The sequence below is a fragment of the Pteronotus mesoamericanus genome, unplaced genomic scaffold (assembly GCF_021234165.1).
Source record: "Pteronotus mesoamericanus isolate MK-2021 breed Mesoamerican mustached bat unplaced genomic scaffold, CSHL_Meso_final scaffold_1186, whole genome shotgun sequence".
Classification (NCBI taxonomy): domain Eukaryota; kingdom Metazoa; phylum Chordata; class Mammalia; order Chiroptera; family Mormoopidae; genus Pteronotus; species Pteronotus mesoamericanus.
In genome coordinates, this window is record NW_026555302.1 from 8,908,962 (window position 1) to 8,928,504 (window position 19,543).

A 19,543-nucleotide genomic window follows, 5' to 3' on the forward strand; every position below is an offset into this window, starting at 1 on the left:
CAGGGCACCGGATCCCAGAGCTGGGAAGAGCACACACACAGTTCTTTATGGAGGGGTCTGTTCAATCATGTTCCGGTGCATTGGCTTGATTATTAGTTAATATTTGGCTTAGCTCTATATACCCTGGATAAATATGTACCAGGCAGAGGGGCTGTTTGGCGAGGAGAAAACTCCTCTGGGCTGGAACGGCAGCTCCCAAGTTCAGGCTCCTGTTAGGAAGGAGCGCGCTGGCGTCTGGGGCCTGGGCAGAGCTGCACACGCATGGTTCCTGCCGGCAGCCCGCTTCCTGCATACAGCTGCGAGCCCGGCGCACACTCACACACACACAACCACAGGCAGCGTCAGGCTGTGCACCCAGACCGTCCCAGGGACGGCCAGCTAATGTCAGCAACGCCCCTCCTTCCAGTGTGCAGCCAGCCCCAACTCAATCGGCGGGCTCCTGCCACCACCCTGGGGAGACAGATTGCAGCCTATGGGGTCAGATTTTTTTCCTGAGCTGCAACGTGGATGGGAGAAAGAGGCAGGCCTCTGCAGACATGTCACAAAGCTCGATGAACATGTGAGCACAGATGTATCACGGAGCACGACCTCAGCCCTTGGGGGTCCTTCTCAAACACAGTGAACCACGCGCAGTCTCAGCCTGGCAGGCAGAAGTCCTCGCCGTTTTCTGCAATTAGGCAGCCCGACTGGATTTTCTGAAGCTAATGGGAGTTGCACTAACTTTGAGGACTTAAACCAGGCAAAAGCAATATAGGTCAGGCAGAGTGCCCAAGCCCTGTGACAGCCATGCGACACCATGAAGCAGGAACAGGGCCATCTCTAGGGCTAAACCCCCAAGTGCACCACTCGGCCCCACCAAACAAACTATGAGATGGGATCATTCCTTCTGTCTGCAACTGCCTGGCGCCTCGGCAACAGGGTTGTAAGAGGGCCAATGATCTCCTTACCAAGGGACACACAAAAGGACAACGAAGAGGGGACAGGGGGAAAACCGCCCAAACCCTGCTCTGTTACCTTGGATCCTTGCAAGAGCCCTCCTGGCTGTATCAGCTGCTCCCCAAACCTCCACCGACTGGGAGGAGACTCCTAAAAGATTCCAGGTTTTTGTGCAACATCTCCAGTGGCAGCTTTCCAAAGTTTCTACTTCATGATTTCTTGTGACTTTCTCATTTGGGGAAACGCGAATGCCTCCCCTTCAGCTTGTGAGAGGGAAGGGGAGTCTTTTTTTCAAATTCTCTTGCTCCCGGCTTTGCCGCCGCTGCTGCCGCCGCTAGACCACTTGCCGGCTGCCTTCCCGCTGAGCAGCCGGGATCGCAGGCACCCAAAGCGGGTCGGAAGTGGGGCTTCGGCGCTGAGTGCACGCGGGTCGGAGAGGGAAGGAAAGTGCAACACCCAGCCAGGGGAGTCCCCCGTCCCTCCACCGAAGAGGAACCCAAGATCTCGCCTTCCTTGCAACTCTGAAGGGATTCACCCGCCCTCTCTCTCTCCCGAAATCACTGCCTCGCACATGGGCAAAGCCCCTTCCTCCGGCTTCAGCGCTCGCTCGGCTGCCCGCCGACCTGTCCCTGTGCTCGCTCCGCACGGCAGGTGCCCGTCCCCGGGCCAGGGCGAGCGGGATGCTCCGGCGCAGCGGAGGCGCGTCCCCAGCCGCCGCCAGCAGCTTCCGAGGCGGGTGGATTCCAGCCCGGGCCGCAGCCAGCGTCCCTGCTCGACTCCGCGCTCCGCACCTACTAAGCAGTGTCACCTGCAGACTCAGACACCAGATGAGTGTCTTAAGATAACAATGCTGCCGGGCCTGCCTCTCTCTCCCTTTCTTATGCACGTAGCTTGGCAGCCAATGGGGCACAGCGCCACAGTCCCCGCGGGCGCCCATTGGCTGGCGGCTTGGCAGAGGGCGGGCCCGGAGCCTCCCCGCTGTCTCCTTCGATCAGCGAGCGGGCGGGGGTCCGGCTCCGTTAACCCTCCCGCCTTGCAGCAGGGATTCTTGCCTGGGCTTGGAGGGCTTAGATGCAGTCAGGGCTCGGGGAGTGCACGGAGGCTGCGGGACGGGAGGGGGCTTGGGGGCTAGTTACCTTTTCTTCTCCTCTGCCTGAGTTAGAGTAATCATTCGTCCCAGACCATGTTGTTTGCTTAACTAGAACTCCCAGATATAGGGACTCTGTCTGAGTCATTCTCCTTATAATTTGAGGTTTTATTCAATTGTTTCTGTGTACTTTAGCCTCTTGGTCCTGAATTACTTAATTAGAAATGAGCCCCCTAGTGTCATTGTGTGTGTGTGCGCGCGCGCGCGCGCGCGTGTGAAGGTGGGCGGGGGGAGAGGAAAGGTAGGAGAAACTCAGAAGAGTAGGGAGAGAAACAGATTTAGAGTCTTGGAACAGCTAAATCAAGAAATATTCTGTCCCCAAACCAGGGTTTCAAAGACAAGGCAAAAACTTCTGGGGAGAAATGAAGGAGGGAAATGTCCTGCTTCCAAAAGAGGGAATTGTTCTGCCTGTGCTGTTTTCCTTCTGCGTGTCTCCTTTCACTTCAGTGCGGGTCAGGAAGAGGGACTGTGCTTCTCCATTTGGTTTTTAAAGGGAGACCAGAGATTCAGAACAGGACCAGCCTTGTTTCTGTGAAGCAGGTGCTGTAGCTGAGCCTGTGAATGGGAGCGGGCCTGGGGGTGGGGTGGGGAAGAGACAGAAAGAGAAAGATATTAACTTTGAATCAAAGAGTGTAAAATATATCCTTTATGTTCCAATGAAGATGCAAAACTGAATTATATCCAGCTTACCAGCATACTACACTAAATTTTGGCAAGAGCTCAGAGTTGGAGCTGGCAAAGGAATTTGGGGGTTTCACAGTAAGTCATGTGATGGGAGAAATATAGAAAGAATCCACAGTTAGAAAGGGAGAGAAGTGTTTGATTTAGTTCCTTAAATGGAGAACAACATTTCTGGAAAAATAAAAATATGCAGAGGTTTAATAAACACCAAAGTAATATTAATCAGGATTAGCTAAAAAGCATCAAGGAATCCGGTGTTCTGAATGAATAGAGGAAAATTAGAAATATGCCTCGTATACACACCCTTAGTCCCACCCATCCATCACTTTCATCTGCATTCCCTTCTCTCCATCTCATACAGGTTTGACCTTCCTTCTCCATCCTGTAGTATTTGTTTGCCTTAGCTACCCAGTGTTTCAGAGTGGTGGTCCCCAAGGGTCCCCAGCTCTCCTATTGGATAAAATGTCCAACTGAACCAGTGACAACCTCAATTAGTTGCTGTCCAACTGCTGAGCTATTTATTCCTGTGCTTCTTAGTGACAGAGGCCCCCTGAACTTACCCCAGGTTATGCGGCATTAAGTGTTGAGACTCTTACGAAGTTGAAGGGAGCAAGTAAAGGGAAGGAGTAGTTGAAAAAATTGTTATCAATTTCAATGGAAAGAAAGTTAAATTTTCCAAGATCTCTAAGGGGAAAGGAAAAGGGGTGAATTTGGGAGATAAGAAAACCACTTGAAAAAAGAAAAACTTGCCTGTACTTTCTTCTCCTATGGTGTCCTAAGCCCTGTAACAACAACAAAAATCTGACTTAATATACATTAAAAAAATTCTACAAGTGTGCAGTTTGGTGACTTTTTGCCTATATATGTGTCAGTGTGAACACTACCCACATAACCCCCGGCACTCCAAGAAGTCTGTCCTGCCCTTCTCAGCCAAAACCTCTCTCCTCCAGTGATAACCAGAGTTCTGATTTCCATCTTCAAAGGTTAATGTTACCTGCTCTTGAATTTCATAAATACAGAATTTAGACTATATACTCTTAAGTTTCTGGTTTCTTTCATTTATCCATTTGTCTGAGAGTCATCCATGCAGTTGCATGTTTACTTTTTATTGCTGTGTAGTGTTTTGTTACATGACTATATGACATTTATTTATTCTCCAGTTGATGCATATTTGGATTGCTTCCATGTTTTGTCTAATAAAAGTAAACCTGCTGTGGCTGTTCTTGTACATGTCTTTTAGTAGACATATGCAATCATTTATCCTAGGTATTCAGCTCAGAGTGTAAATCACTTAACTTGCTTTTGGCTACAACATGGAGAAAAAAATCTCACAGAGAAGATTCTCAAGCCTACATTCTTTCTGCAGTAATTGAATAAGGGGATAATGGCAAAAGCTATCACACTGAGCACCCACTAAATGCCTAAAATATGTCAGCTCCTTGATACCTAATCTCATTTCCTTCTCACAACTATTCTAAAGAGTGTGTTTTATTGTTTCTATTTTGCAATAGGAATATTGAATGCAATACATTGTGTCAAGAAATGGCCCTTGGCCTCCTAAGGTGATGTGTGTGTGTGTGTGTGTGTGTGTGTGTGTGTGTACCTCCCCCATGAGAGGAGCTGTGAGTGAGGGAAACGATGGAAGGTCTCTGCACAGGTGAAGCTGGGTGGTGGCCTGCGGAGGTGGGACGGGCGGGAGAGCACCGAGGGGTGCGTTCCAGGGGGGCAAAGTGCATGGGAAGAGAAAAAGCAGAAAACGGGCTTTAATTTGGTTGGGTTGTGTCTGGGCTGTGTTGTCAGGGGAGAGGGAAGGATAGTGTGGTGAGCAACACATCTAAGAGAATAAGTAGCATGAGATTTGGAGGCGTTTTTACATTTCTCCACCATGCTTGAACTTATTCCCAAGAGGGGAAACCTTTAGAATGGCATAAGAAAGCAAGATTTCACGACAGTCAGCCTGCTAGCTGTGTGAGGAATAGGGTACCAGCAGGGGAAGCATTTGGAAGTTGTCATTAGTCAACAAGCACGGCCTTTGATACTTGAATGTAGGAAGTTGGATCTCAGGAGAAGACTCAGGGTTGGGGATAACCAAAACCGACATTTGACAGTGTCTTAGTGAATAGAAACACTTGCACTTGTATTTTATCTCAAGCCTATGGGATGGGCAGAGATCACTGACCCCATTTTATGGAGGACGACACTGAAGATAAGAACGGTCCAGGCTCACCTCCAAATAGGCACAGAATGGAGCTGAGACTTGAATAAAGTCCTGTTGTTTCACTATATCATATTGGCTATGCACAAAGGTAATGACTGAAATGCATAGAAATTTCTTCCGGTCCCATTTAAACATAAAACATTACACAGTGCAGTTGGTCTGGTTTCTGTGAACTTCAACCTCTCTTCCATCTCTAGGTGTTTAATTCCCTAAGAGGAGACCATGTGACATTGTGTCCAAGTTTACAGGAATCCAGTGCTCGGGCAAAATACTATCTCTTTCTACTTGTACAGTTTCTTGCTCAACTATTTCATAGAGAAAGAAGCCTATAAAGGCTTAGACACCAACTTCCAACTATTTCCAACCACAGATATATCTTATTTTTTAAAAGATTTTATTTATTTATTTCAGAGAGGGGGAAGGAAAGGAGAAAGAGGGAGAGAAACATCAGTGTGTGGTTGCCTCTCGCACACTCCCTACTGGGGACCTGGTCCACATCCTAGGCATATGCCCTGACTGGGAATCGAACTGGCAAACTTCTGGTTCGCAGGCCAGCACTCAATCCAATGAGCCACTCCAGCCAGGGCAGGTACATATATATTTTAAAATGGCCATTTATCCATTATTATTTTTCTTGTGTCAGTGAGAAAGCATGTAAAAATGACTAAACATTGGCACATAGAAGGCTAGATACTGACTTATAAGAAAATCAACCCCAAGTGTTTCATTTGAATTTTCTAAAATGACTCAAGACACTTCAGAAAATTAGAAAGATTTCAAGCTAGTTGATTACATGCTACTCATAAGCAGAGGAGTATTTTCCTTCTAGTTTCTGTCCATGCCTAGCCAAATGTGCAGCATGTGGCAGGTATGCATAGCATGTGTTAACTGAATGAGTTACTATGACCCATAAAGTCCAGTGATCATCCATGGGTGCTCCTCGATGTACCAGAACCATGTAGTGGAAAGAGCACTAAGCAAAAACAGTCTTGTGGTCTTTGTTCCTTTTTAGCAGATCGGTCTTGGGTAAGTCCCCTATTTCACTGGCTTCGATTTCTTCATCTGTTAAATGAGAAACTGGATTAATCAACGATCTGGTAGTTTGCCGTTCCTCACATTCTAGGAATAAGTTGTGTTTTCCTGGCATTCACCCTGATTTTTCAAGGGCGAACCTTGTATCACGAAGTTTAATACTGCTTTTAATGCTAGTGAGAGTAGGGAAAAAGTATCAGGGAGTCTTTCTCTACCTCAGTTCCTCCTAGGGGAGCGGTGAAGATGAGGATGAGTTTCGGAAGGGTCATTAGCAGATACCTCTGTTTCGCAGCAGTCTGCACAGCTCCATGGCAGCACACCTCCGGGCTTATTCTCAGATACAAAGTCCAGCACCAAGAATGGCCATTTTTTATTACAAAATCTTTTATTACAAAATCATAAGCATGTCATTCTGTAACATAACACTATCACACTCAAGCGCACCATCTGACATTTCAGGTGAAATATTCAAATTAAAACTATAAATTATGACAACTGTATGATTCCCCTACCAGCCCCACTCACGAGGCCTTGCTTCTGCGGGACCCTGTACATGAGACTGGCAATAAAGTTTTTCTTCTTCTTTTCTTTTTGTAAATATGGCGCATTTTCTCTATTCCCATCCATCAACTAGAGTAACTTTGTGAAAATACATGGCAAATTTTTTTTTAAGAACATGCATTTGTATATGCAAATAAATTGACCACACGTAGACTATGAATGAAATTGCTTCTAAAATGGGGGTCATCGCTGAAGAGGGCGGTGCATTAAATTCCTAAAGAGTAGGAATTACCTACAACAGTCTTATGGCGTCTCATATTTAAATCAGCATTCAATCAGTGATGCTGGAGAGGCATGCTTTTCCAAAAAGTTGTTGGTTATCATGTGAGAGAAAGTTCAGTTAAAGATCAGATTCCAGCGCACACAGACGTCATTTTCTACCACTATTTATTCATAACTGTCATCATTTCAAGGCAGCGCTGCCTGGCACTAATGGAAACCAAACTCATAGGCATTTCTGTTGTTGTTTTTTATCTCCCCTGTTCTGCACTCAGCTGGACTAGGATTGACTTGGCCCATACCCAAGGATACTCTTTTATTGTTGTTTTTTTCTCCCCTGTTCTACACTCAGCTGGACTAGGATTGACTTGGCCCATACCCAAGGATACTCTTTTATTCCTTTTCCATTTGTTAAGAGTGCTTAGAAACTTTAGTTTGTCTCATTTTCTTCCAGCCCTGTTCTAGTTACTGGATTCTCTAAAATTAAAGGCTCAACATCTCTTCAACCTGGCACTACTTTTTCTATCACTTAATAGCCTCCCCCAAGTCATCTTCATATTGGTTACAACCGGTAACATTTATAACAGAAATGAAGCCAAGAGAGAGAAGTTTTGCAAATCAAAGTTCTGGTCTCCTGTTTAACTGTATGCAGTAGGTTGGCCTGTTTCTTTGTTGTTCATTATCTACTATGTAAATAATATTTTCTTTAACTGTATCTGCAGTTACCTCTGAGTAAAAAATACACAGAGCATTTATCCCAGCACAGGCTTATCCAATATACAAATCCAACGACTGGTTAAAAAGACAAGAATGTGTCTTGTCTTTTTAAATAAATAACTGGAGATGGATTTGCATCTAGAAAGACCCTCGCACCAGCTCAGACTGAGGGCCTTTTAGGGTGTATGCGTGTGTGTCCTTCCCAATCCATTAGGATGAGGATGAGGAGAGAGGGAAGATTTTGCATTGCAAAGACAGAATTTTAAAAATGCCCTGCAGGTGGTTGATAGCCAAGAGTGAGCTCCTCCCGAAGGAGGTGAGGGAGGAAAAGGCTGGAGCGCAGGCAGCTTGCTGGGGGCTGACCTGATTCCCTAGAATCCTGGGCTCCCTTCCTCTTTCCTCTCCACGTCCTTCCTTCCCATTTCCCCTCTGCTACCCCCCCCCCCTTTTTTCCTTCCCCAGATAAGCAGCTCGGAGAAACAAAGAACGCGGGCGGGCTGTCCTGGCATCGGTGCTTGATCCCGGCGCACAGCAAGCGGCGTCTCGTTCCGGGGACCAGGGCTCTCCTGCCGCGCGTCCCCTCCCCAGCCGCCCCCGCCCCCCGCGCGCGCCCGCTCGCTCCCTCCCCGCTCGCTTCCTCCCCCACCTTCGCGGCGCTGGGAGGAAGGCGCCGGGGCTCAAGATGGCTTTAGCCGGGCTCTGCGCCCTGCTCGCCTGCTGCTGGGGGCCGGCGGCGGTGCTGGCCACGGCCGCCGGGGACGCGGATCCCTCCAAGGAGCTGGAGTGCAAGCTCAAGAGCATCACCGTGTCGGCGCTGCCCTTCCTGCGCGAGAACGACCTGAGCATCATGCACAGCCCCTCGGCCTCCGAGCCCAAGCTCCTCTTCTCGGTGCGCAACGACTTCCCGGGCGAAATGGTCGTGGTGGACGACCTGGAGAACACGGAGCTGCCCTACTTCGTGCTGGGTGAGTCCCGGGGGAGGTCGAGGCGGCCCGAGGCGCCGGCCGGCGCCCCCACCCCCCACCTCGGCTCGCTCTACACACCCACTGGCCGGCGACCTCCCCTCCCCCACTCCTACCTCGCTGGATCCGCCCCGTTCCAGGCCGTTCTCCACACCCACTTGCAGGCTAGCGCCTCGGTGCACCTGACTTCTCCCCACGTCCTACCTGGGTGCCGGGGCCTCAACCTCCTTCAGCTGCCCTGACTCAGAGGAACAGGTCGCCAGAGTCTCTCGGAAATCTTTCCCAGCCTTGACCTCCCAGCTTTCCTTCACGCGCACACTGCCAGCACTGCCTGTCCGCCCCCAGCTAAGCTCCCACAAGCCCTTCTCCCTCCGGCCTGGCCACATGCTCAGGTCTTCGCTTCGCAGCCCTGGACACCCACCGCCACCCGCAGCATTTCCTGGGGGAGTAGGAAACAGGTATCCCGTTGTCACCTTGCCAGGCATGTGCAGGACCATAGCACTCATTGGCAGGATCTCTGTCTTCACTTACAGAGAGCTCCTTCTCTGTCCCCAGGCGATGACACTCTCTCTGGCCTTCCTCGAGAACACCCAAGTTTCCTGTACCCCTGTGTCCATCCTGGCAAGTCCCACCTTCCTTCCTACACGTGTGACAGCCCCTCATTCGGCCACCTCCACATCTCCTGTCACCTCAGGATTCCCTGGGTAAAGAAGTTGTCAGCTGGATTCCATTAATCGGGGTTTCTTCTTTGTTCTCGTGGACACGTAGGTAGGCACAGGCATCCCCGCACACCTGGCCTGCCGGGCAAGAGGCCCATCCTTCCTTCCTTTCTTTGTGTGTTTGTCTCCTTCCATAGCTCTCTTGGTACCCTGGTTTTAATATTCGCAGGCCACCAAACTCCTTCAGGTCCTGGAAACTACCTCACTTCTCACCACCCCCTCTTTCTCACAACCAAGCTGCAGAGGTCTTGTGGTCCTGCTCCAGCACCTCGCAAAGCCCCACAGGTTCGGGCGGCTCCTTTAACTAAAACTTCCCTCCCTTTTCCGTGCGCAGGTGTAGCGCTCTCACTCGGCTGGGTACGCCCACCGTGCAGTCCATGTCTTCAGTGATGTTGTTCCTCATTCTCACTTTGCCCAGGAGAGAATTCAGAGATAACCACAAAGTCAGTCTCTAGATTCAAGAAAAAATAATGCAAATGTCCGGGAGCCTGTTCTAGCTACTCAGTGCCCTGCCAGCTAGAGCTCACTTTGCAGGGACCTGGCTTCCTGACGGCCATAGGCCGGTCAGAGCCGCGGCTGGAACCTTATCCAGCTTCTCCTCACGCTCTTCCTTCCCAAGAGACATCTCCACACAGAAGTGGGTGAGTAGGCCCCCACTTCCCACCCCCATGGAAAAGCAATTTCCTAAATTGCCTAGCCTTTGAAAAGTTGGTTTATAGTTCCCGTTAGGCCACCTACACTCTTGATGACATTATTTATTTTTACATTGAAAACATACTAATAACATAAGAACTGGGGGCGGCGTGGGAACAGGGACATTGTGGATGTGCTGGTTACTCAGTGGACATAAATATCATGCTGAGGCCCTGTTGGTAGGCAAGTACAATCTGTTCATCGCAGTACAGAAGAACGAGGTTAGGGAATTAGGTGTTTCCAAAGACCCCGTTTTGGGCTCCGCATGCAGTGTTTACTGTGCTGAAGAGGGACACGCGGGGTACATGTAAAAGGGAAGATTAGACTAGCACACGTTCAAATTCCACTCCCTGTTTTGCAGAATCCCAAAGCTAGGGCCTGAAGCCATGATGAGCCTACTAGGATCCCGTGTGCACAGCACAAGCCCACATGTGAGAGTGGGTTTCCTGCACCTCTGTGCAGAGCTGCCCACTGCAGCACCCTGCTGGAGTTGCTATGGTAACCTCCTGCAACTTGGCATTTACACACAGGAACAGACTCTCTCTCTCTCCTGTCAGGGCCAGATGCACTTGCTAAATGCATTGATTGTCCGCGCTCTCCCAGTCAGTGGGTGGGCTCAGAACCAGAGATGAGCTAGTACCTGTTCCTTCTGGCCCAGAATCCTCAGGGGGAGTCGTAGTGAACCTCAGCTTGGTGGTCGAGCAGAACTGGGCAGAAAGGGAGAGGGGTCCAAGTTCATGGAGGGTAGACTCAACTGTAGTTGCTTATGGAGTTAACTTTTGTGGTCCTGGATTCTGCCACTTGTAACTCCTAGTAAAGGCCATGGTGACTTTGATTTGGAGCTTTTGCTACTCTTATCTTGGGAAGCTAATTTGCTTAATTTATCCCCTGGAAAAATCTGAATCAGTTGGTTCTGGGAATTTATTGAGCATCTACTTGCTGGGCACTTCTATTAGGATATAGAAGTTAAAAAAAGAAATAACAGGCTCCTGCCCTCAGGTCTTCTTTAGCCAGTGGAAACACAGACTGAGGTATTGAAGAGTGTTAAGTAATTACACCTGATTGTGTGGTAGAGGAAGGTTGAGGAAGGAGCTACTTGAACCGATTAAGATCAGACTCCATGGAGACACGAGCTTGACTAGGGGCCTTGACCAAAATCAGACGCTTGGGTTTCCTTTTGTCTCCAGGATCAAGTTCTGTCACTTCAGCGAGGCGAACAAGGGCCTTTTCATTCTGACCGCAGCCAGTTTCCCCAGCCTCTTATCCTTGCAGGCCTGCTGTGGCCTTTCAGGACTGTTTCAAGACTTTGCACAGGCTGTTCCCTCTGCGTAGAACGCTCTTCCCGCCTTCCCCACTTGGCAATCAGTCATCCACTATTCTCCTAAACCCGTCCTCCACGCCACCTCTCCGTGCAGCCTTCCCTACCAGCCCTGCCTTCCAACCAAGGCAGCTTTAGTCCCTCCCACGTCTGTGGTCTCTGTGTGGTTTAGAAAAACACGCAGGTGAGGGGAATTAAAGGTAGATTAGACTGGGCTTGGCCTGGTGCAGGTGAAGCCGTTTGCCATCCTGGAAGATGAGTGGAGGGCAGTGGTGGGCGTGGCGGTGGGACCCGCACGTGTTTGGCCCGGAGGGAGGGTGATCAGTCTCATAGTAGGAGAGGGGGGAGGCCCGTGCTGAGCCTGGCACTGTGGGGTGTGGCGCGGTAATCCCCCAAAAACCAGGCAGGGCAGTGCCAATTACAGCCAGCCGTGCAGCCCGCCCCGTGGTCATTTTTGCTTGTAGGATGACCCTGAGGGACACTGGAGGGCGTAGCGGAATCTCCTGTTGCCTGAGGTAAGGTTTGCTAGTGGTGGTGCAGGGGGCCTATGTGACTTTCAGTTGTGCTCCGTTTGGATACCTAGTTTTAAAATGTTTTGAATCGGAATGTTTTCGGCCACGGCAGGCCGTCTTTAGAATGCCGCACCTCCCACAAATCCTGACTGTACCGTGGCCCAGCCTCTTCTTCTTGGTACTTACCTGGCAACTCTAAGTAACCTAAACCTCTGTTTCAGAAGTGTTGTAAAACTCTACAGCGTCATAAGATAACTGTAATTTCTCACGTCAGGTACTTAGGCACATAAGCCCGATGACCCTCTCGGCACAATGTAAACAGTTTGTCAAGGTGGCCCATTAAAATTTCACGTGTCAACCACAGTTTTGCCCCTCAGCTTTCAAAACAACAGATACCCTGTTTTTGGAGCTGTCTTTGATTTGGGGACAGCTGGTTAACCTGAAGCGGCTTCCGCAGTCGAATGTGGTTTTCTGTGCAGCAACAGGATGAAGGATATTTATCAGTCTCATTATACTTGGAAAGGGATGCCTCTCTGTTTCAGTCCCAACTGCTGGGCCAGTGCGAGGGTAGCACTTAGTGAAGACAGCTGTTCCTCTCGGGCCCTGGAGTTTAGCTTTAGCCGCCGTGGTGCTGATTGAAGGAGGCCTCCGGAAGGTAGATCACCCAGCCCGCAGGGCTGTGGCGCGTCCCCGTGCAAGGGGCCATTTCAAGTGTCTGGAACGGTCCGGCAGGCTGGTGTGGTGGCTGAAAGAACAGGCTTGAAGACAGACCTGGTGTCAAGTGCAGACCTCCCCTGTTTTCCAGCAGCGGGGAAGGAGCGGAGAAGTCAGGTAACTCAGGGTCACGTGGAGCTCACAGACATGGCTCCATCCCTCCAGCTCAGGTTGGTACAACGTTTAAGGCTTTCTCTTCGTTATTATTTTATATGACTTGATTTAAAAAAAAAAAAATCTGTTCTTGTTGATGGTTAGATAAATGGAGCCCTGGCAACGGTTGGAACAGCGCAGGTGCACTCACCTAACTGGTGTAGAGGAGTCAGTCCTTTTGGGTTCTATGTAAATGCCCCAATGCCGTTGGACATCCTTGACCACCGAGGGTCTTTCCACGCAACCCTTCACGCAGAAGGGGGTGAGCTTCGTCGGGAAGTACTTACCTCAGCTGGTGCACTTCCCTAAGCAGAACTGAGGAGTTCTTATTTTACTCGTGGTTTCCAGGTGTGGGTGGTCATGTTCCACGGCTACCCGCACTTGCCATGAGCAGGCTGGGCTACATGTGGAGGGAGCTGATGTGTCCTGTGCCCTTCTGGAAGGGTCCCACAGAAATGCCAACTGCGAGGCCGGGGAGAGTGCGCTACTGTCAAAGGGCGTCACCCGGAAGCTGCTGAGGTTCTAGCTCCTCTCCCAAGGCCGCTGACCTTTGAATTAGGGGGTCTTCTGCTTGGAATCCACTCTGAGCCGAGTGTGGCTGCGTGAGTAGCCATTCCTGAGCTTTGTGGTTGACTTCAAATGTAATCCTGGACATAGTTTTACTTACTGGTGAGCTTTTGCCTATAGGGAAGCATCCCTAACTTTTTTCCCCACACATCTCTCCGTCTCTCCATTTGAAAAGAAACTTGGAAATTTCTTTTTCTTCCTTTGCTCCCAACTACCGTGAGCTGCCTAAGTTAACAGTAAACAAATTTGTATGGAGTGCCTGCCCCATCCAAGACATGGAGGATGAATGGTAGCAATCTTCAGGGAGGGTCTTCAGTATTTAAATAACTCATACTAGCAGAAGGCACTAATTCACAGCGTTATTATTTTACCGTTTCTCTACAGAAATGTAGATTTTATACATCAAAGGAGTTTTGAATGCGGGGGTGATGAATCTTACAACACTTCAAATGCTCTTCTAGATATACTGATATGGCTTAAATTCAAGACATTGGAATTTTTCAAGGAAAAATAAAATACAACCTTAATTTCTTTATTCGTCTTTGGAGGAAAGATTGAGGTCTTGTTTCATAGAGCCCTCCCTTCTTCCCTCCCTCCCTGCCACCATCCCACCCTACTTTTCAGGAATGTAATTGAACCTGTCTCAGGTTAAGGCCAGTTCGCAAGAACAGAACTGGGCACCTTTTTCAGCAGGAAAATGCCAAGTCTTTATTTTTTTCCTTTTTACACCAAGTTCCAATATATGCATACAGATGATGGAAACATCTCTATATTGAGCGAGTTACTTTCCCAGGACCGTTCAGGGCCTCTGGTAATTATTCCTGCACTGCAGTTCAGCATCTATCACCATGTTTTTTATTGCAAATATGGAAGTCATTTTATTTTTTAAATCACATACAATTTAAAACTTGGAGACAAAAACAAAGGGCCTCTGTTGATTCCCTAGGTTTCCAAGGAACAAAATTTTAAAAAAGCAACTTGTTGTCAATGGTGATCTAAATTGACATGACAATTTTGGTAAAACCGTTTGGCATTGTAAATAAAATTGCAAATGTGCATGCTTTATGGCCCAGCAGTTCACTTCTAGGTACTGATTACACCCGCATTGTTACATGTATACACAAGATTATTTGTACCAACATTGTTGGCCATGGCAAAACCTGGAAGCAACCTAATATCAATTGACAGGAGGCTGGACACGTGTGTGGTGTTACAGCCACCGACACCAACGCGGATGCATCTCACCCCTGTGATGTTAAATGAGAATAAGCTAACGGGCTGAAAGATACAATACCGTTTTATTCACATAAAATTCAAAATAACAAGCTATTGCTCAAGGACATACAAACATGATAAAATTTTTATGGAAAGCAAGGAAACAAGGAACACAAAATAAAGGATGGTGTTACATCTGGTGGAAAGGAAAAGAGATGTGAAGGGGGGGGAGGAAGAGGGACTTCAAACATCCTGGCAGTTACTTGATTTATTTTTTGTTTTAGAGAGCAGGGTAGAAGGGGAGAAAGGGGGGAGAGAGAGAGAGAGAGAGATCGATTTGTTGTATCACTTATTTATATATTCACTGGTTGATACTTCTGTGTACCCTGACCAGGGATTGAACCCACAACCTTGTAGTATCAGGACGTTGTTCTAACCAACTGAGCTACCTGACCAGGGCAGTTATTTGATTTTTGCTCTTACTTATTTAATTTTTTAAATAAACTTAATTTTTGTAACAGTTTTAGATTTACAGAAAAATTGCAAAGATGCATACCCCAAACCCATTTTCTCCCACAATAAACATCTTACATTAGTGTGATACATTTATTACATACAAATAAAGAACCATTACTGATATATAATGATTAACAAAAGTCCATACTTCATTCAGATTTCCTTAGTTTTTACCTAATATATGTGTGTGTGTATATATAGTTCCAAATATATGTATTATATATATATATTTGTCCCATCTAGTATACCACATTACAGTTGGTCCTCACCTCTCCTTAGGGACTCCTCTTGGCTGTGACAGTTTCTCAGGCTTGTTTTTGATGACCTTGGCAATTTTGAGGTGTCCTGGTCAGGTATTAAAGCTACTCTCTTTCTCCCTTTTCATACTGCATTCTCTGAAGGACATCAGTATGTGTCATCTATACTAAAGGAATGGGGAATTCAGGTCCTCCTTTTAAAAATGTATCTGTATAACTTATATTGAATTACTGTACATGAGATAATTGTCTTTTATCTCCCACTAATTTATTTAATCATTTATTCATATATGAACTCATGAATATTTATTTTATACTTTGGGTCATAATCTAATATTTGATTGATTTTATTGCTCAAAGTGTCCCAGTTTTGGCTAATAGGAGCTCTGTCAGTTGACTTCCGTGTCCCTTTGACATGCCCTCATCAATGTGGGTTTTAGGTTTTTGAGCACTTCGTCACTTTCGGTCAGGACATCAAGGTCCTAGAATCAGCTTCTAGAATCCGTTTCTTCAAGGAACCCTGATTCTTCTCTTTGAAGAATACCACTCTTTGAGTGGTATTAGAAACCAGAATGGGGTGGTGTCATTTCTAGGCGCTCTCAATGGCCAGAACAAGGAAATACATGTATGTACGCTAACTCATACACGTATCTCTAAATAGTTCTACATGTAACCATATCTCTATATAATGAGCTGAGCATGAGTTCATACTTAGGACTCCAACTCTAATGTGTTATATAATTATCATGCTCTAACTTATTATTTAATCTGTGGATCATGCTGGCCCCTCTGCTTGCCCATCTCACTCCAACAGTGAGAAAGTTGGTTCCCGCCATCTTGATCTATTTATTTGTTTAGTTCTACTGTGCATCTATAGCAGCGTCAGAATTGTTTACCCATTCCCCCACGGGGAAAAACTCTATTGATTAGAGTACAATTCTTAGGTACTATTCTGCACCACTTAATGACAGGGATATGTTCTGAGAAACGTGTCGGTAGGCAATTTTGTGCTTGTGCGAACATCCTAGAGTGCAGTTGTACAAACCTACATGGTCTAGCCTCCAAACTCCTAGGCGACATGGTAGAACCTGTTGCTCTGTAAGGGAGGAAAAACAGTTTTACCTTTACCCTTCTGGGTTCTTGGCTGAGAATTCCCTCTAATAAAAGATTGACTGGAGAAAAACAAAAGTTTAATAACAGATTTATCTCCTGTCAGCACTATATTTTTGAGATCCATTCATATCGCTGTGTTACTGTTTATATCCACTCATGGGCCTATCTGCAGTGTTTTATTTATTGGAGTTCTGCAGTATGTTTTAATGGTAGGACTAGTCACTCTTTGCTGCTATTCTTTTTCAGAGTTCTCCTAGCTATTTTTTTTAAATATAAACTCTTAAAGAAGCTTGTCTAGTTTAAAAAAAACAAACCCAAGAATAACCAAAACTAGTGATATTTTGTTTCAAGTTCAGTTAAAATTTTAAATTAAGGAGGAATTAAATCCTTACGATGTTGAGTTTTTCTGTTTTAAGAACCTGATTTGTTGGTACTGGTCAAGTCTTTCCGACTGTCCTTTGGTGGGGCTCTAAAGTTGTTTTTTCCTTCATCTAGTGCTTGTATATTTTTTGTTCGATTTACTTCTCGGTATTTTTTTTGTTTTGTTTTTGTAAAAGGAATATATTCTTTTTATCTGTATATGCCCAGTGATTACAGTTTGTGTGTAAGAAATTTATTGGTGTCTGTGTGTTCCTTTTCAGCCTTCCTACCCGAGTTCTCGAGCTATAGGTTTGTGTCAGTTGGTGCTGTTGGATAGTTTAGCTATGCAGACAGACATCATATGCAAACACTGGTCATTTTATATCTTCCTCTCTAATTTAGAAGAGGAAGTTATGAATTTCTTCTAACTTCCTCTTCTAAATTAGAAGAAAAAATTATACTTCTAATTTTTTCTCTGTCTAGTTATACTGGTAGTAACTCCAGTACCATGTCAAATAAGAATGTGATAATGTAAGTTTTTGTCTTTTCCTGATTTTAATGGTAATAACCCTGCTGTCTTGACTTTATGATAATGGATTTTGGGTTAAAATAGACAAAAATTATCATGTTAGTGAAGAATTTATTTGTTTTTCCTTACCCCAAATTTTTTTAATTAAACATATTTTCAGTATTTATTATCATATATTTTTCTTTTTAGATTTATTAAAAAGATGAATTCTATAAGTAGATTTTCTAATATTGAACTTTGCATTCCTAAAACAGTCTCAGTTGGAAAACGATGAGTTATTTTTTTAATATGTTGTTGGATTCCGCTTTATTATTAAGGATATTTTGCATCAATATTTTTAAGTAAGGTTAGCCTTAGATTTTCTTTGTGTGTAGATTTTTGCCAGGATTTGGTATTAATTTTACATCCTAAAAACAATTTTCAGGTTTTCCTTCTTTGTTCTAGAACAATTTAAATAACACTGAAATTATCTACAGAGCCTATAATCATAGCCACTGCACTACCCTGCGTGGTGCACAGGATGGCTGAATTAAGAACTGGTTCCTTTGTTAGTAAATAATGAACCATAAATCAGATGGGATAATAGAAATTCTTTCCAGAGGAAATGGTCTATGTTGAGGTTAAAGGAAAGTGGGATTGAGTTGGTAAGCATCGGGGTTCTGAGTTTGGGGGATAAATTATGAGCTCTCAGCTAAGGAAGCAGGAAGTAGAAGGCATAAAAACCAAAATGGGTGAACGGATGTAGAGAAATACTCAAGCTTTTACACTTTGCCTAAGATCTTGTATCATACTCTACTTGAAAACCTGAAACTATCATGCATCATTTCTATACACTCTCATCTCCCAAGCTTGTAGGCCTGCCTCCACATACATTTTTACCTTTCCATCTCCAAATGCCAATACTTATACAAATTCAATAATATATTTTTAACCCAATATATTCAAAATAGTATTATTTCAATATACAGTGGTACCTTGGGTACTCATTGTTGTTTCATTCTAGAACTCGTGATGAGAGCCGAACCGACAGGTACCCAGTGATGATGGAGCGTTTTCTCCTGAGGGGTGGTGTAGTGTCTCATGCAAGTTCTAGCAAGTGCAGCCAGTCCTGAGCAAGCGCTGAGTGCCAAAACAGTTTTTTCTTGTCAAAATGCGATGAGTGCAGACTTTGACGAGTTCTGAAGCCAACATGTACTGTATAGTCAATATACAATTATTAGTGAGATATTTTACCTTCTCTTTGTGTTCTAAGTCTTCTAAATCCAGTGTGCGTTTTGCTCTTAGAGCTCATCTCAGTGGCATTAACCACATTTCAAGTGCTCAGTAGCCACATCTGATGGGCTGGTGGCTACTGTACTGGACAGCACAGATAAATAGTTGTGAAGAAACTCTCCCATGCACAGAAGCTACAACTAATGCCCAAATAGCTTAGAATCACTGATCGCAGCTTGCCTAGCTTTTTGAAGCCACAGTCAGAGCCTTTGAGAGAGGAGGCGCTCAAAGTTGAGTTATGTTTCTTTTTTGAATTGAATGCCTGTTCTTGTTTTATGTAGATACGGTTAAAATGCCTTCTTTTAGCAATGCATTATTTTGTTAGCCATGAAACATAAAACACTGCATACATTGCACTTTGTTTCTCAGAAATGAGAGCTGGTTTTTTGGGTTTTTTTTGAGAGCTGTTTTAAGAATGTGTTTTTATAAGATTTGCCCAAAATTTTTTTTCATCGCACAACAATAGCTGCTTCTTTTTTTCCCCCCAATACTTTTTGAGTTACTGCTAAGTACTGGTCATGATAGTAGGCACTTGGGATGTAAAGAGAAATAAAAAAGACACAAACCTGCCTTCACAGACCAAGAACTCTGCCTCTTCTGAGATGTCGTTGTACCTATCATTTCTCATTTTTAGATCTTTGCTTTTTCTTCCACTTCTTTTCCCCCTATCTTTCCCTTCAGCCTACAGATGTATGCATGTTCCTCCTATCTCAAAACCCCCCGCCCCAAAAAAGATTCATTTACCTGTGTACCCTCTTAGCCAGCACCACATCTCTCCCCATTCACAATGGCTTTTGACTTCTTGTCTGCTTCATTGCGCTGAGGTTGCCTTTGCCCTCCAGTGTTAAGTTCAGGGATCACTCTTCTCTCCTCATCTTAACGGCCCACCGTTGCATTTGCTACCATTGATCTTCCTTGAAATCATCTCCTTTCCTTGGGTAATGCTCAACTTCTTCACAGGTGAGATGGTGCCTTGTAAAAACTAAAAGAAGCCCAACGTGGCCAGGACGTAAAAATAGAGTCCTCCCCAAATCAGCTGGTGGCACCTTCAAAAGCCTCTTTATTTCCTACCTTGTGATACTGTACTGACTCGTAGGATCTGCTGGAGAATGCTCAGGATCCTCAGAAGGCA

General features: G+C 45.8%; 2 protein-coding genes across 3 annotated transcripts in view; one reads left to right on the forward strand and one right to left on the reverse strand.

The window, feature by feature from the left end:
- Window positions 1–1,532, reverse strand: part of BRINP2 (BMP/retinoic acid inducible neural specific 2) — a 90,966-nt gene extending 89,434 nt beyond the window's left edge. The window contains exon 1 of the mRNA XM_054587552.1: window positions 1,015–1,532. The gene's annotated coding sequence lies outside the window, so the exon portion shown is untranslated. The remainder of the gene's footprint in view (window positions 1–1,014) is intronic.
- A 6,661-nt stretch (window positions 1,533–8,193) lies between these two features.
- ASTN1 (astrotactin 1) overlaps window positions 8,194–19,543 on the forward strand; it is a 267,008-nt gene continuing 255,658 nt past the window's right edge. For both annotated transcript variants that reach the window (XM_054587723.1, XM_054587724.1), the window contains exon 1: window positions 8,194–8,476. In XM_054587723.1, coding sequence (XP_054443698.1) covers window positions 8,194–8,476 — 283 coding nt within the window. The remainder of the gene's footprint in view (window positions 8,477–19,543) is intronic.